General features: G+C 44.5%; 1 protein-coding gene across 1 annotated transcript in view; it reads left to right on the forward strand.

Annotated features, from left to right (window-relative positions):
• The window catches only part of LOC140210362 (putative sodium-coupled neutral amino acid transporter 8), a 52,183-nt gene that overhangs the window by 10,964 nt on the left and 22,593 nt on the right, over nucleotides 1-18,626 (forward strand). Inside the window, exons 2-4 of the mRNA XM_072279246.1 lie at nucleotides 1,030-1,228; nucleotides 9,072-9,228; nucleotides 13,185-13,283. Coding sequence (XP_072135347.1) covers nucleotides 1,030-1,228; nucleotides 9,072-9,228; nucleotides 13,185-13,283 — 455 coding nt within the window. The remainder of the gene's footprint in view (nucleotides 1-1,029; nucleotides 1,229-9,071; nucleotides 9,229-13,184; nucleotides 13,284-18,626) is intronic.

Raw genomic sequence — 18,626 nt, forward strand, 5'->3', positions numbered from 1 at the left:
CTGAGTGACCTCCTTCTGTGAAATACTGAGACGTGACTCATTGCTCATCTGCTCTCTGCATCACTTATTTCAACTGTCAGAATATGGCTGTGAACAACATGGCCAATGGTGATGCGCTGTCGAAAGAAACAAAACTACTTCTTTTATTTCTTTGAACTGTGGTTCTACCATGAAGCTGCGTGTGATTAGAACATCTAATGGTGTGCTTTTGGGCCGATTGAGCAACTTGGCACTCTGCAGTCTCCGAGGGAGTTTGGTGAGGTTGGGAGCAGAGTGGGCGACCTGGAGGCCTGGGCACAGGTTGCAAGCCAATAGTCAATTCGGTTGCTTCTCCCTGATTGAGGTGCCAAGCGAGGTTGAAGTCGATGAAGGTGAGAGAGGAGTGCGGACTGCTTTTGGCGCTGTCTGCTTGTGTTTGGCTGGCCTTCCTCTCCCTCTCACTAGCTGCCGTTGGAGGCAAGTGCAGGAGTTGTGTTCCACATTGACCAGCGAGGCTCCTGGCTACGGAATCATTTTGGGGGATCTTGAGGTTCACATTGCATGTATTTCTGTATTCTAGTTGCTCTTTTTGAGCAGTTTGATCAGGGCAATTGGTGTGAGCTGGGGCACCTCGGCAAAGACTGGCGTTGTGACCTGCTGTTGCTGAGTGGTGCTGAGTTGAACCGAACTAGTGAATGCTCCTGGTTTGATGCTCGATATTCGTTGTGTTGTTCACCCACTTCCTGCTGTTTGCACAGTTTGGTCTTTTTCATATGTTGGGGATTTGATGTTCTCTTCGAAAGGGTTCCATGGTGTATCTTTGTTTAACGGCTGCCTGTGGGAGAACAAATCTGAGAATTGGATTCTGTATACATACTTTGATAATATATGTACCTTCAATCTTTGAATCATCATGCCCTATCCGCCTAAAGTAACAATCCTTGCCACCCACTCTTGGTCTAACCCTCCTTGTGCTGCTCCCCACCCCCAGTTCAGCTCCTCTCACCCTGCGGATCTGGCCGTATTAACCGCTGTGGTTCTGTCCTGCAGGTGTCCCTGGTCTTTCTGATCAGTGGGATGGTGATTCTCGGCTACTGCTCCTCCATCAGCCAGTGCTCGACCTATCAGGGAGTGGTGAAGGCCATCTGTGGCCCCACCATTGGGAGGCTCTGTGCAGTCTGCTTTCTCTTCAATGTCTTCATGATCTGCATCGCGTTCCTTGTTGTGGTGGAAGACCAGCTCAGTAAATGTAAGTATGAGCTGGGAGTCTTGTCTTTTGCTAACTGTGCCAATCAGTAACTGTGTCAGTAAATGTAACTGTCAGTTCCTGTATCAATCAGTCAGCAACAAGGAGAAGAGAACATGTGCCAGGGTGGCTGGGGTCAGTGATTATGCTGAGGCAGCAGGAAGTGTAGACAGAGTCCATGGGGAGGAGGCTGCAATGACTCTTCTCCCTCTCGCACATTCAGGTGGACGATACAACTATCTGAAAGCACGTACCACCAGGCTCAAGCACAGCTTCCTTCTCATTGTTATAAAAAGGGGCAGAGTCCCCCAGTTTGATAGGATGAACTTCTAGCCACACAATCTCCCACATTATGTCCTTGTTCCTTACCGTTTGCTTGCACTCTGTAACCATTAGCATTCTGCGCGTGGCCTGTCTTCTAGTCCAAGTGAAGGGCTCAGTCCACTTCCTCCACTGATGCTGCCTGACCCACTGAGTGCCTCCCGCTTCCAGTTTCTACACGCTTGTCTTTCCCAAGCGTTTGTTGAATCCACATTGGAGTGGTTGTGCTCTCAGATCGGCAACATTCGGTTATGTTATTGTTACCTGCTCTGCACTGTGCCACGAAAACAACAAATTTCATGACATATGCCAGTGATAATGAACCTGATTCTGATTCTGACATGGGGCAGTTAGGAATGTAATATCAACTCTGGATTACCAAATACAGAGAGTGCGAGACACTGGCAGACTGCCCATTACCCAGGAACAGCCCCCACCCCCCTTTTACTGATCCCTGATCCACGACCCACCACTGTCTTGGAACAGTGAACACTGTCCTCTCCACAACATGAGAAAACAAATCCAATGCTCACTGATTCCTGCGCTCCAACACATCCTTCCCTTGCACTTCTGGTCTCACTCAGAGCAGCCTCGAGCACCCTGTGCTCACTGTTCAACTCTCAAGCCATGGGTCCCACTGCAAGGTTGGTCCTCCCGATATGTACATCCCAGGACTGAATGGATCATGCTAGGTGTCCCTTTGGGTGAAGAGTGGGTCCCCTACATCTTGCCTGCTTCACCAAGGACATGTCCCACGTCTGCTTCCAGTGCTGACTGGCAGAGCGAAGCCATTGTTCGGTGCACTGTGACCGGTACCCTTTGCTGTGACTGTGAACAAGGTCACCAGACAGACATTGAAGCTCATGGATATAGAAGTCTTTCCTCAGCAAAGTCAAGCAGCAGGCATCATATTCACGACACTCTTGGAAGAAGAGGCCTGCCTGACCCAATATTACATGACATTAGATATAGAAACATAGAAACACAGAAAACATACAACAGAATACAGGCTCTTCAGCCCACAAAACTGTGCCGAACATGTCCCTACCTTAGAACTACCCAGGCTTTACCATAGCCCTCTGTTCTTCTAAGCTCCATGTAGCCATCCAGGAGTCTCTTAAAAGACCCTATCGTTTCCACCTCCACCACCGTGGCCGGCTAAAGATCAAAGGTAACAGCAGGACAATCTTATAGTTACAATGTTCTGCAATGCTTCATTTGAATTACCTATAATTTTCAAACACTTTCAACACTCCAGGCACCCAAAATGAATGTTAATCCCAATCGTCTCTCTCCTGCTGCGTTCATGCATATGCAGACATCTCAGGTGATCAATTCCAGTCTGCAGCTCCTGGAAATCCACTGTTCTGAGCAGCATTTTAAATTCAATCTGCAATCTACATTCCGGTCTGAAGACTACTTGCCACTGAAATTAAAATGTATATATACCCTAAGTCCAAAATATGCCCTAAGACTCTTGTTAGTGGTTCCCTGTTGGTCACATTCATATGATTTTTTACAGATATTCACTCTCCATTCTGAAGACTAGTTGCTGCTGAAATTAATATTTGTTATATACCCCAGTTCCATAATATACCCTCACAGTCCCTTCTCTTGGCCCTCCTGGACAAAGATAATTTTGTTCCAGGAAAGGCCAAACTTTACAGAGGGTCTAATCAAATAGGACAGCAAAAATGCCCTTTGTCCCAGTTACCTAAATCTCTATGTGCATCTACATCTATACTATCACCCCTAATGGCTACCCACTAGACTCTAAGTATAGATTATTCCAGAAATTTGACCAACAGTCTTTTAAATGTGGCTTTGTCATTCATATGCCCGTTGCCTCCCTCTCTGTTGGCTGATTGCAGTTGAGTCCCATTCGTTATCTTCACCCCTTCATTTTCTGCTAGGTAAACAGTGGCTGTCAGCTGGTACTGCCTGGTCAGGGACTCCAGCATAACAGGTTCTCAGCTAACAATTCACACTCCCTGACGTGATGAAAGGTTTTCAGAATCTTGTCGACTAGTCTCTCAGACCCTCTCATCGACGTAGAGGAGGGGTTGGGCTCGTCTCTATTTGAGTGACTGCAAGCACCTCTCCCCAGTAGCACTCCCTTACGGACTGTCCAGTCGATCGCTGGCCCAAGTACTGAAAGGGCCCAGCTCATTTGTATTCACTTCCCATTCAGACTGCCTTCAGACACTGTGTGTAATTTCTTATCTTTCTCAGTCTGCCATGCTATGGAAGTTGTGGAACCTGGTGTCTCTGTTGTTACTCAGATCCCTTCCCATCTACTTTTCCCAATTTTTTTTTATTCTGACCTATACAACTAATCATCTACCTTCAGCAACCAGCCTTCATTCCAGAGTACAGGTACTGTTATACTTTAACATGCTATTCATTGCTTGTTGTCACAATGTCTTAGGGTTCTCTGCCGTTGTGTTTGCTGTGAGACTACTCCCATCAGGGATAGTCAGAACTGTTGCTGAAGGCTGATATCCAACCCTAAAGTTCTGCAATGATACTCTTACCGGGTATGCTTGATCTCTCACTCTGACTGTGGAGGCGTCAAGAAGGTGTGTTGTAAAACTTAACCTGAGTGCAGTGTTTCCACTGGCTGCCCTTTCATGACTGTACACCAACACAGGTATCGTTCATCCAGAGCACCACCTGTGCTTCTATCCACCTGGGAGTGAAACCTGTCTTTTCAGCCAGCTCCCTCACCATAACCTGGTCACCTGGCTGAGAGAGGACTATTTTCTCTCCCTCTGGCTCTCTCTGATCCACAATATGTTGCTGCTGCTTTCCGTAATCCCTCAAAGCGTTACCATGATTACAGAGGACTAAACTTGTAAACTTGTCTCCCTAAACTTGTAAACTTGTCAGTTCTGTTGCTTCTTGTTCATCCATTGGCCTCTTCATACCGATGGCTGCCCACTCATTCCTTTTCTTCTCCTAACTATCCTTTTCTGGTGAGCATGTACTTTATACACTCCTACTCCTCAACAGTGGCACTGCTTCTAACAGCTCCTGACTCTGCTTGGCCAAAACCTTGGACTTCCTGACACTGCCCTGTCTCTCCTCCCTGCTTGGGGCTGCTTTCTCTCTGGGCCATGTTAGCTGCTCTGTGGGTCACACTTATTCACGGTACCCAGGATAGTACCATCATTGTATCTATCCCCAGGATAGTATCTTCACTGTGTCTATCCTCAGGACAGTATCTTCACTGTGTCTATCCCCAGGATAGTACTCTCATTGGGTCTATCCCCCTAGATAGTACTGTCATTGGGTCTATCCCCAAGATAGTATCTTCATTGTGTCTATCCCCAGTACAGTGCCTTCATGGTGTCCAGCCCCAGGATAGTACCATCATTGTGTCTATCCCCAGGATAGTATCTTCATTGTGTCTATCCTCAGGATAGTACCGTCATTGTGTCTATCCCCAGGATAGTACATTGTGTCTATCCTCAGGATAGTACCGTCATTGTGTCTATCCCAGATAGTACTGTCATTGTGTCTATCTCCAGAATAGTACCATCATTGTTTGCAAACACCAAAAAATCTACAACTTTCACTCCCTCATTTTGAAGTACCAGGGAATGATTTCTCTGCACTCTCATTGTTTCAGCTGCTGCATTGATAGTGCAGGTCACCTCTCCAGTCACGGGCAAGGGTGGATCAGTGACTGCTACTGATGATTCCATGTGACATTGACCGCCCCCTAGTAAACCTCTTGTGTACATCCGTGGATGGCCACCACTGGTGGTAGAGGTTTTCATCAGCCACTTGTCTGACCTCACCAGTCCTCTAACCTGGTCAGCAGTCCAATTGGAAAGAGGGGGCGCTGCTGTGGGTTTGGGCTGCTTTATTGAGGGATCCCCGCTCTGTGCTTCCCTTTCAGGACACTGCTCCCAACCATGTCCCGAGAAGCCACAGCTGTAACAAGCATCTCCTTTGCTCACCCACATTTATTCCAGCAATTCCTTGCTATATGCCCTGGCTACTGGCATACAAAGCAAGTTTTCTGTGATGTCACAGCAACTACATTCACTGCGGCCACTTTAGGACTTCTCTCCTCTCTTCTCTGGTCTATCTCACTCACCCATGATAATATCATAGAGCAGGTTGATCTCACCATCATCTCCAGATCTAAACTCTCGGGTGGGCAGAGCTTGGGCTTTCCTACTGCAATTTCAAGAAGACTGGGTTGTCCTTCCCTGGCTTATCTAACCCAGTAAACTCCTCATACACTTGATATTTATGTTCTACGCAATCCAAGGCAGGCTCCACATCTTTCTGAACTACTGACATTATCGCTCCCCAGTTACTCTCACCTCCCCCAACCCCTACCCCTGCCATCACTGACACACTTCTCCTTTAAAAAAGCATTTTCTCACTTCATTGCTGGTATTAAGATGTGGAAACCATAGAAAGGGTGCGGAGGAGATTTACAAGGATGTTGCCTGGATTGGGGAGCGTGCCTTATGAGAATAGGTTGAGTGAATTCGGCCTTTTCTCCTTGGAGCGACGGAGGATGAGAGGTGACTTGATAGAGGTGTATAAGATGATGAGAGGCATTGATCATGTGGATAGTCAAAGGCTTTTACCCAGGGCTGAAATTGCTAGCACAAGAGGGCACAGTTTTAAGGTACTTGGAAGTAGGTACAGAGGAGATATGAGAGGTAAGTTTTTTACGCATGGAATGGGCTGCCGGCGACAGCAGTGGAGGCAGATACAATAGGGTCTTTTAAGTGACACCTGTATAGGTACATGGAGCTTAGAAAAATATAGGGCTATGGGAAACCCTAGGTAATTTCTAAGGTAAGGACATGTTCAGCACAGCTTTGTAGGCCAAAGGGCCTGTATTGTGCTATAGGTTTTCTAAGTTTCAATGTTTCTATTCCCGATTGTTGCCCATGTACCATCCGGCACCCCCTTGGCCATACTGTCCCATATATTCTTCAGGCACCGCTTTTACCAACATATAGGTATCTTTGGGGTGCATCTGATGAATTTCAGTCATTTTCTCAAGCTTGCACTAGAATTCTACATTCCCGCTGGTGGCATTAAGTGACAAAACTTTCTGCTTCTCCCCAGGGATGAAGGGCTTGTGGATGGTTGCAATCAGGGTCAAGAGCTTGCTCGGGTCATCAGGGTTCCTGACCTGACGTTTTCTGACCTCAATAGGTGCCATCTTAACAGATGTATCTGGGCATAACCTCTCCCTCCAACATCTCCACACTAATTCCCAGTTATGCAAAGTATAAATGGTAACTAGAAAGTAAACAGCACATACTCTGCAATCTGCAGCCTACGTGCATCTTAACTCATAATGCCTCCTGTATCCCATTGCATTTAAAACTGATACACCAAGGTTACAGACTTATTCTTAAAACACACAAGCACACTCACTAACACGTCTGCTACTATATTTTCCCATATCCTACTGGGGTCCCGGGCAGTCAGTTACAGCCCTGCACAAAGGTGGCCATGTCTCACCAAATTAGCACAGAACTCTGGGTCTTTTACATAGACACACCTGCACACACACATGCCACACTACTTTTATAACCACGAGTTCAGCTGTTTGCCACATTCGTGATACTTTGTGATCCCGTGGTCACTGAACCAAACAGATCCAAGTGTGAGTGTTAATTTGAAAAATACTCACCCGCTTAGACTGCTGAGATCACTGAGCACCCAATGGGATAGGAACGTATCCCGGACAAGACCCTAAGTGTGACTGTGAACAAAGTCATCAGCAAAACACTGAAGCACAGAAGTTTTTTTTGAGCAAAATCAAGCAGCAGGCATCATATTCATGACACTCTTGGAAGAAGAGGCCTGCCTGACCCAATATTACATGACATTAGATATGCTAAAGATCAAAGGTAACAGCAGGACAATCGTATAGTTACAATGTTCTGCAATGCTTCATTTGTATTACCTATAATTTTCAAACACTTCCAACACTCCGGACACCCAAAATGAATGTTAATCCCAATTGTCTCTCTCCTGCTGCATTCATGCATATGCAGATATTTCAGGTGATCAATCCCAGTCTGCAGCTCCTGGAAGACCATTGTTCTGAGCTGCATTTTAAATTCAATCTGCAATCCATATTCTGGTCTGAAGACTACTTGCTGCTGAAATTAATATTTATATATACCCCAACTTCAAAATATGCCCTAACACTCTTGTTAGTAGTTCCCCATTGGTGACATTCATATGATTGTTACAGATATTCACTCTCAAAAAATATTATTGGTTAGAAAATTGCATTTATTAGTTTAGTTTAAAACAAATCGCACAAACCTGAATCACCGTGCACTTATCCATTAGATTTCTCTGATGCTTCCTGAAGTGTGGAGGAATAATAAGGGTTACTACATGGGAATAGGAATTCCCGACAGCTAAGTTCTCCTCTTGATACCAATCTAAGATAGGTGATGACTCTTTGCATGCAGCTCTGATGGGCATCATCAAATATTCCTGTTTAGGTCCACTACAGCTGAAATCCACAGTCACAGCCATGTGTACTTCAGAAAGCAACATCATTTTAAGATGTTTGAAAGATCTATCAATACTCAAATCTAGTGATATCAATGGGTTCCAGACTGCAGATTCGGGTTGTGAGTGCATTTCCTCTTTAAGAAAAGGGAAGCAGGGAAGGCAGGTTGGGCTACATATGACTGAAACATAGAGGTTTTAGATCTCCACTCTCTACTATCCAGTAACGAATGCACCATCTCTGGAAAGTAAAACTGAAGACCTCAGAGCAAACAACAGGAATTCTGCAGATGCTGGAAATTCAAGCAACACACATCAAAGTTGCTGGTGAACGCAGCAGGCCAGGCAGCATCTGTAGGAAGAGGTGCAGTCGACGTTTCAGGCCGAGACCCTTTGTCAGGACTAACTGAAGGAAGAGTGAGTAAGGGATTTGGAATGATAGCAAAATGGTGGGCTATGTAAGAGGAAAGGGTTAGTTTGATCTTAAATTTGGTTAGAAGATCAGCAAAACAGTGAGGGACAAAGATCCTGTACTGTGTTGTAATGTTCTCTGTTCAATTAAATGACTCCTCATTTGGAAATTATCTCTGGTTTTGCAGATGACCAGCTGGAACATCACTGTGTGCACTATCGATTGCTCTGGTCAAAACCATTCCTGAGCAACAACCATTTCAAGAACAGTTGATGATCATAAAAACAGCCTCACAAAATGGCAGCCTCCATTTCTTCAACCACACAGCAATATTTGTTTTGGCTACTGCCACTGTCCACGGCTCATTGTACTTAGATATTTATCACATTTAATTCCCTTATGGCCAACATGATCAATGTCCTGTGATTAGTGGCCTGTATGCTGTGCTCTATGATTGGTGTCCTGTGACCAATGCCATGATTGGCTTCCTGTGATTGACATCAAATGGATAGTTGCTTGCCATTGGTGCCCAGCGAACTCTGTGCTGTGATGCTCACTGTGAGACAAATGTTCCCATTCGACCTGTTCTTTGTGTTATAGTGTATGACTCGATGGCCAGCAATGCCACCTCGCCAGGTGGTGAGGGATCAGCACAATTATGGTACATGAACCGTCGTCTGGGGCTGACTGCCATCTGCCTGTTCATCATCCTTCCCCTGTCTGTTCCCGAGGAGCTTAGTTTCCAGAAGTACATCAGGTACAGGCACCTGGCAACTCAATGAGAGGGGCAGAAGTGTCCTGACTGAGACCGTGTCCTGGGTGTAGGTCACAGAGCCAAAGTGTGTGGGATGGTGACTGGTACATGTGACCCTGACAGTGCCAAGGCAGAGAGTCACCTTTGAGCACTCAACAACTGCTGTCATTGCTTCACATTAAACATTGAACTTCACTAACCTTCTTGCCCATTCACGTACACACATAATCTCAGTTCTAAGACTACTGAATGAGCCCCAGTACAATAAGATGGTCTTTTAACCTCATGATCTGCTTTGTTATGATCTTGTACCCTATTGTCTTCCTGCACTGTACCTTCTCTGCAGCTGTTACTTTTTATTCTGCATTCTGTTATTGTTTTACCTCAATGCATTATGTAATGAATTGATCCATAGAAACAGAATGCAAGAGAAGCTGATCATTGTTTCTCAGTACATCAGTCATAAACCAATTTCAATTCCATTTCGAATCACCTGCTCAGTATATCTGTGCACACGTTCCCTCCCACCTTGACATCACCAACTAACTTGAATTCAATACACTTGGTTCTCACTTCGAAATCCATAATATTTATCCTAATTAACAGATCCTGGACTCAGATCTTTGCAATAATCTAAAGATGCAGGCTGTCAAACTAAAAATGTTCTTTTGTTCAGGCTGTCTGCTTTGCCCAGTAACAATATCAATTCAGGCCAATATATAATAGTCAGTCCAATGTGTCATGAGGTCATTAATCCAGACAAAAGGGAATCAGCAGGCAGCCAGCAATGGAGTTCACTAGTTGCAGGCTTTTAATGAACTTTTGATGTTTGTGATGCAGAGGTTATTACACAAAGTTATATGGGATTAAATATCCATGGGATACAGAGGGATGTGATGTCTCTAGAGAAGGTGCAGATGAGATTCTCCAAGATGCTGACTAGGATGGAATATTTCAGTAAGGAGGAGAGAATGAGAGGGTGAGTCCGTTCTCCCGAGAGTGGGGGAGGTTAGCAGGTGAGACCATGTCACAGTAAACTCTGGGTCAGCCCTGCAGAGATCTCCCTACCCTCCCCACCTCCTACCCTCCCTTTCCTGGAGCAGAAAGTTTACATCAGTCCCAAAGTGTATCTTTGGTTTCCATTATCATGTTCATACACTCTCTCCTCTCTCTTACCTCTTTCCTATTGTTAGCTTTATTTGCAATGTATTTTACTTTCTGTAATAGCTTAGTCAGAGGGTCATACAGCACAGAGATGATCACATACCCATCTAAACCATTCCTACAATAACCCCATTCCCATCTAAACCATTCCTACAATAGCCCCATTCCTATCTAAACTGATCCTACAATAACCCCATTCCCATCTAAACCAATCTTACAATAGCCCCATTCCCATCTAAACCAATCCCACAACAACCCTATTCTCATCTAAATCAATTCAACAATGATCCCATTCCCATTTAAACCAATCCTACAACAACCCTACTCTGATTTAAACCAATCCTACAATAACCCTATTCTCATCTAAACCAATCCTACAATAACCCTATTCCCATCTAAACCAATCCTACAACAACCCCATTCCCATCTAAACCATTCCTACAATAGCCCCATTCCCATCTAAACCAATCGTACAATAGCCCCATTCCCATCTAAACCAATCTTACAATAGCCCCATTCCCATCTAAACCGATCCTACAATAGCCCCATTCCCATCTAAACCAATCTTACAATAGCCCCATTCCCATCTAAACCGATCTTACAATAGCCCCATTCCCATCTAAACTGATCTTACAATAGCCCCATTCCCATCTAAACCGATCCTACAATAACCCCATTCCCATCTAAACCATTCCTACAATAGCCTCATTCCATTCTACACCAATCCTACAATAACCCCATTTCCATCTGAACCAATCCTACAATAATCCCGTTCCCATCTAAACTAATCCTACAACAACTCTATTCTGATTTAAACTAATCCTACAATAACCCTATTCTCATCTAAGCCAATCCTACAATAGCCCCATTCCCATCTAAACCAATCCTACAATAACCCCATTCCCATCTAAACCAATTGTACAACAATCTTATTCTGCTGTAAACTAATCCTACAATAACCCCATTCTCATGTAAACCAATCCTGAAATAAACCCATTTCCATTTAACTAATCCTACAATAACCCCATTTCCATCTAAACCCATCCTACAATAATTCCGTTCCCATCTAAACCAACCATACAGTAATGCCATACCAAGGGGGGCAACCTGAATTGTCGAATTAACTTACCCAACAGAATGTCCTATTTAATGTAATGACTGTTTCCTATAATTACATTGAAGAGTTATTTAGACTGATATTTGAATAGACAAGGTGGAGGAGCTATGGTCCTAATGTAGGTAAATCAGGAAATGTCAGTACGGGTGTGGTGGGCAGTTACCACGATATCCAGTTCTGGACTGAACAGCCTCCCTGTATCTAGTCAGTCCAGTCTGGTTAGAAATCCACGAGACCACCACTTGTTCTTCTGAACTCCCTCAACCAAACCGTCGCCCTATACTGAGAATAGTGACACCCATTTAGTTGCTACCGGTTACCCAGTAAATGGCCCATTAATCCGAATTCTGGACCCTGCCTACTTAAACTCCACACCAGAATGTTATTCCCCATGCCTTAGGATTTGCTTTTGTGCACTGACTAGTTTTGTGTATTTTTATCAGAATCCTTTTAAAAATGGAAATACACCATATTGACTGGTCTCCATGATTAATTGTACATCTTCAACATCACAGCCCCAGTTGTTCAGCATGATTTTCCTTCGACAAACCCACACTGACTTTCCCCAATCACATTAATATTTTGGGGTAATCTCGGACCAGAGGGCACAGCCTCAGAATAGAAGGACATTCCTTCAGAACAGAGATGAGAAGGAATTTGCTTAGTCAGAGGGCACTGAACCTACAGAATTCATTGCTACAGGCAGCTGTGGAAGTAACGACACAGGGGGTATTTAAAGCGGGGGTTGATAGGTTCTTGATTAGTGAAAGCATCCTGTGGAGAAGGCAGGGAAGCCATGGAAAGCCAGGAAGAGTCAATCAGCCAAATGGCCTGATTCTGCTCCTATCTCTTATAGTCTTTATGGTCTGACACTTTCCAAGTGTTCTGTTAACATTCCTCTGTAATGGTCAGAGAGTTACAGTGTCACAGAGTCAAACAGCACAGAAACAGTCCCCTCATCTCAATTCATCCACGCTGACCTTTTTAAAGCTCTACGCCATCCTATTTGTGCAAATTAGGAGCATATCCTTCTGCAGCTTGCCAAATTAATTGTCTATCTAAACACAGTGATTGTTTCTCACTTCACCAACACCTCTAGCAGCAAGTTCCAGATAGAGTAGCAAACACTCACATTTGTGCCATAATCACAGAGTCATAGAACACTACAGCACAGAAATAGACCCTTTGGCCCAGCTAGTCCATGCTAAACTATTAATCTGCCTAGTCCCATTGACCTGTATCGAGACCATAAACCTGCCGCAGTGTGCAACGCTATGTATGTGTGTTTGAGACTGTGTAAGCCAGTGGTGTGTGTGTGCGTGTGTGTGTGTGTGTGTGTGTGTGTGTGTGTGTGTGTGTGTGTGTGTGTGCGTGTGTGTGTGTGTGTGTGTGTGTGTGTGTGTGTGTGTGTGCGGACCCGTTGTTTGTGGTTTGTGCGTGGGATACTTTTGTGTGTAGGTTCAGTGTGAGTGTGTATATGTGTGTGTGCGTATGTGTGTATGTGTGGAGTATGTCTTTATGTGCTGCACATGATGTGTTTGTGTGTGTGTGTCTGCGGGAGGTGTGAGTGTGCGTAGGATGTGTGTGTGGAATGTTTGTGCATGTGTGGTAGTTGGCAACCTCAGAATCGAAGGAATCGTGTCTCAGCTTATCCTCACCTGTCCTTTCACTCTCTCAGCATGCTGGGGACCTGTGCTGCCACTTATTTAACAATCATGGTCGTCATCAAATTCTACATGGAGGACTCAGATTCCATCTCAGTACATCCTGACTCCAGGTGAGTCAGGACCGCGGTACAGACAGGTGAGGAGGTAAGGGAGGGAAGGGGGTAAAGCTCACAGTCGTGTCCTCACTGAAGAAACATCTTCAAGTTTTGCACTGTCAACAGTCCAGGCTCTCTGATCCTGCCTGGAAATGTTCTGTAACAATCAGTTAATGTCGGAGGCTATTACAAATTACTCCACAAAAAATAAAACACTTCCTCTGGCATGTAGCCCATTCACTCCCACTATGGTGCATGGTTTAGGTAGCAGCTTTATTCCTGGGCTGGACATGGAGAGATAAATTAAAGCGATTTCCTTGAGTCTCCATTGTCTTAACGGAGAGGACCTTGTCAAGTGACGTCAAGTCAAGTCGCTTTTTATTGTCATTTCGACCATAATCTGCTGGTACAGTACACAGTAAAACCGAAACATCATTCCTCCAGGACCCTGGTGCTACATGAAACAACACAAAACTATACTAGACTGTGTGAGACAGCACAAGGCTACACTAGACTGCGTAAAACAACATAAAAACTGCACTAGACTACAGACCTGCACAGGACTACATAAAGTGCACAAAACAGTGCAGGACAGTACAATAAATAATAAACAAGACAATAGGCACAGTAGAGGACAAACTACAATATAATAATACATGATGTAGATGTCAGTCTAGACTCTGGGTATTGAGGAGTCTGATGGCTTGGGGGAAGAAACCGTTGGACAGTCTGGTCGTGAGAGCCCGAATGCTTCGGTACCTTTTGCCAGATGGCAGGAGGGAGAAGAGTTTTTATGAGGGGTGCATGGGGTCCTTCACAATACTGTTAGCTTTGCGGGTGCAGCGTGTGTGTAAGTGTCTGTAATAGCGGGAAGAGAGACCCCAATGATCTTCTCAGCTGACCTCACTATCCGCTGCAAGATCTTGTGATCCCAGACAGTGCAATTCCCATGATCCAAGACTATGGGACAGTCATAAAATAATTGAGGAGTGTAGGAACCTCTGAAATTCTACATGCTGTGTAGTTGTGGGGGATTGACCACTGGAGGGACTTGAAGAGAAGGCAGGTATGTTTTTGGAAATGGGAGTTACGGGGAACTGGGATAGTTAGAATCTGATGCTGAAATCGATCAGCCATGATCACAGTGAATGGTGGGGTAGGTTGAGGGGGTGGGTCTCCTAATCCTACGCTGTGTTTGTGATCTCCAATATCTGCATGTACTCTATCTCCCTCCAATGCAACTGTAATTATTAGCATCCAGCTGTAACAAAAACTGACCAATTAATTTCCACTGCCTGTTCGCATCAGACAATCTCACAGCCATGGAGTTGTATCGCCCAGAAACAGGGTCTTTGCTCCACTGTGTCAATTCCAAACAGTTCGCTCAGCCACACTGAGCCCAGTTGCATGTACTTAAGGTTCATCTTGCAGACAAGTGCAAGTACTTGCTCTTGTATCACATTCAAAGTTGTCCCCAAAATGCTTATCTGTATCCTCAGTGGCAGAGGTCAGCCATACCTGAATATGCACTGCAGAACTGCATAACATCCATGTGTTCCAGAAATACAACTAGCTAACTTTCACATGGACGGGGCATTTGCCAGTTGTGCTTTTGTTCATAAAGAGCACAGAATTTCCCTGCCATAAGTTAGATAAGAAGACCATAAGCTATAGCAGCAGAATTAGGCCATTTGTCCCATTGGGTCTGCACCACCATTTCATCATGGCTGATCCAATTTTCTCCTCAACCCCAATCTCCTGCCTTCTCCCTGTACCCTTTCAAGCCCTGACCAGTCAAGAAACTATCAACCTCTACCTTAAATATACATAAACATTTGGCCTCCACAGTTGCCTGTAGCAAAGAATTCCACAGATTCACCACTCTCTGGCTAAAGAAGTTCCTCCTCACCTCCATTTTAAAAAGATGCCCCTCTATTCTGAGGCTGCATCCTCTAATCTTAGTCTCTCCCACCATAGGAAACATCCACACCCATGTCCGCTTTATCAAAGTCTCTCACCATTTGACGAGATCACCCCTCATTCTTCTGAATTCCAGGGAATACAGGCCACGACCCAACAAACACTCTTCATATGACAAGCCATTCAATCCTGGAATCATTTTTTGAACCTCCTTTGAACCCTCTCCAGTCTCAGCATACCCTTTCTAAGATAAGGGTTCCAAAACTGCTCACAATACTCCAAGTGAGGCCTCAGCAGTGCTTTATAAAGTTTCAACATTACATCCATGCTTTTATGTTCTAGTCCTCTTCAAATGAATGTTAACATTGCATTGGTGTTCCTCACCGCAGACTCGACCTGCAGATTAACCTTTAGGGAATCCTGCACAAGGTCTCCTAAGTCCCTTTGCACCTCAGTTTTTTTTTTGTATTTTCCCTCCATTTAGAAAATAGTCAAACCTTTCACTTCTTCTAACAAATTTCATGACCATACACTTCCCAACACTGTATTCCATCTGCCATTTCTTTGCCCATTCTCTTAATTTGTCTAAGTCCTTCTGTAGCCTCTCTATTTCTTCAAAACTATCTGCCCCTCTACCTATCTTCATATTGTCTGCAAAAAGCCATCAATTCCAACATCCAAATCATTGACATATACCATAAAAAGAATCGGTTCCAGCACAGACCACCGTGGAACACCACTAGTAACTGGCAGCCAGCAAGAAAAGGCTCTCTTTATTCCCACTCTTTATCTCCTGCCAATCAGCCACTATTTTATCTATGCTAGAATATTTTCTGTAATATCATGAGCTCGCAGCTTGCTAAGCAGCCTCATGTTTGACACCTTGTCAAAGGCCTTCTGAAAATCCAAAAACACAACATCCACCAATTCTCCTTTGTCTATCCTGCTTGTTATTTCTTCAAAGAATTCCAACAGATTTGTTCCCTTGATATTTTCCCTTGAGGAAAACATGCAGACCACAGCCTACTTTGTCATGTGGCTCCACGTACCTTGAGACCTCATCCTTAATAATCGACACCAACATCTTTCCAACCACTGAGGTCAGACTAACTGGCTCGTAGTTTCCTTTTGTCTTCCTCTCTCCCTTCTCGAGTGACATTTGCAATTTTACAGTCTCCTAGAACCATTCCAGAATCTAGTGATTCTTGAAAGATCATTACTAATAGCTCCCCGATCTCTTCTGCCACCTCTTTTAGAACCCCGTGGTGTACACCATGTGGTCCACGTGACATTTCTACCTTCAGAGCTTTCAGTTTCTCAAGATCCTTCTCTCTAGTTAAGGTAATTTCACACACTTCATGACCCCTAACACCTGGAACTTCCACCATTCTGCTAGTGTCTTCCACAGTGAAGACTGATGCAAGATACTTATTCAGTTCCTCTGCCATTTTGTTGTCTCCCATTACTACCTCTCCAGCATCATTTTCCAGTGGTCTGATATCCACTTTTGCCTCTCTTTTACACATTATGTATCTGAAGAAACTTTTGGTATCCTCTTTAATATTATTGGCTGGACTCCTTTCGTATTCCATCTTTAGCTTCTTAATGATTTTTTGGTTGCCTTCTATTGATTTTTAAAAGTTTTCCAATTCTCTAACTTCCCACTAATTTTTGCTCCATTATATGACCTTTCTTTGTCTTTTATGTTGGTGTTGACATCTCTTGTTAGCCACGGCTGTGTCATCTTTCCTTTAAAATACTTCTTCCGCTTTGCGATGTACATGTCCTGTGCCTTCCGAGTTGCTTGCTGGAGCCATTCTGCTCTGCCATCATCCCTGCCAGTGTTCTTTTCCATTCAATTCTGGCCAACTCCTCTCTTATACCTCTGTAATTCCTTTCACTCCAATGTATCAGTGATACATTTGAATTTAGCTTCTCCTTCTCAAATGCCAGGGAGAATTTGATCGTATATGATCACTTGTCCCCCAACGGTTCTTTTCCCTTAACCTTTTGATTCAATTCTGGAGCATTACACAGCACCCAGTCCAGAATAGCTAATTCCCTAGTGGGCTCAGCCATGAACTGCTCTAAAAAGCCATCTCATAGGCACTCCAAGAATTCCCCCTCCTGGAATCCAGCACCAACCTGATTTTCCTAATCTACCTGCATATTGAAGACCACCATGACTCTTGTAATATTGCCTTTTTGGAATGCATCTTCTATCTCCCATTGTAACTCGTAGACCACATCCTTACTACAGTTTGGGGATCTGCATATAACTACTGTTATGTAGCCCGTAACTGGGTTGCCAAACCAGCAGAAATGGATCACTCAGTTGGAGTCTGGATTACTAGAACTAAGAAAGTTTTATTAAAGAAACAAGCAACACAGTAATTGAAAGGATAATAAATGCAACAGTTCAGCAATGATAAACCTACATGTGCACAGAATTAAGATAACAGGATCAATCAAGCTCTATCGTTGTCTAGGGGTAAATGACCAATTTCAAAGTGACAGAAAGTCCAGTTCAATTTAGTTCAGTTCGCAGTAATCGTTGCCATGGCGATGGACAACGTGGGGGGAGGGAGAGAGGGAGAACGAGAACGACTGATCATTCAGACACGGCTTCCACTCACAGACCGGCGATATTGCTCACAAGCAGCTTTCGGGCAGGTCCTTTGTGATGTCACCTGGGGTCACCGACTGTGACCCCTCCTCCAGATGCGGTCGATCCTCTGCAGTGAACCCGGCACCCAAGCGAGGGTGGACACACACCGGGTTCCCGCTGATCGTACCTTTCCACCCTGTGCGTTTGTGGCCCGGTACTTCCCACCGACTCGTGAGAGGCGCACTGCTTCCAGGGTCTCGTTACCTCGGGTGTCGTGTGTGTCCTGCCTTAGCGAACCTGTCTCTTTTTATCCCCCTGCTGGGGTATCGCCTGTCCATCACTTCAAACAGTTCAGGGTTCAAAGGGGAAGCCGATCTTGACAATACCCAGACTGATGGCTCCTTCATTAACATCTCCAAATGCTGCTTCATTGTGTGCCTTATCTCTCCCTCCCCTGAGGACAGGTGGCAGACCAACTGCTGATGCCACTGATGCTAGCCCAGGCCAGCAAACATCTTAATTTATGTGTATTCTCATCACACTACCATTAGGGACTTTTTACCCTTACATTTCCTTAGCTCTATTAACAATGATTCAAACCCTTACAACCCTACGTCTTCTCTTTCTAATGATCTAATTTCATTTTTTACCAACACTGCCCCCTCTGCCTTCTTGCCTGTCCTTTCTATACAATGTGTATCCTTGGACATTAAGCTCCCAGCTATAACCTTCTTTCAGCCATGATTCAGTAATGCCTACAATAATATACTTGCCGATCTGTAACTGTGCTGCGAATTCATCTACCTTATTCCATATACTGGATCTCCAGT

The sequence above is a fragment of the Mobula birostris genome, chromosome 15 (assembly GCF_030028105.1).
Source record: "Mobula birostris isolate sMobBir1 chromosome 15, sMobBir1.hap1, whole genome shotgun sequence".
Taxonomy (NCBI): Eukaryota; Metazoa; Chordata; class Chondrichthyes; order Myliobatiformes; family Myliobatidae; genus Mobula; species Mobula birostris.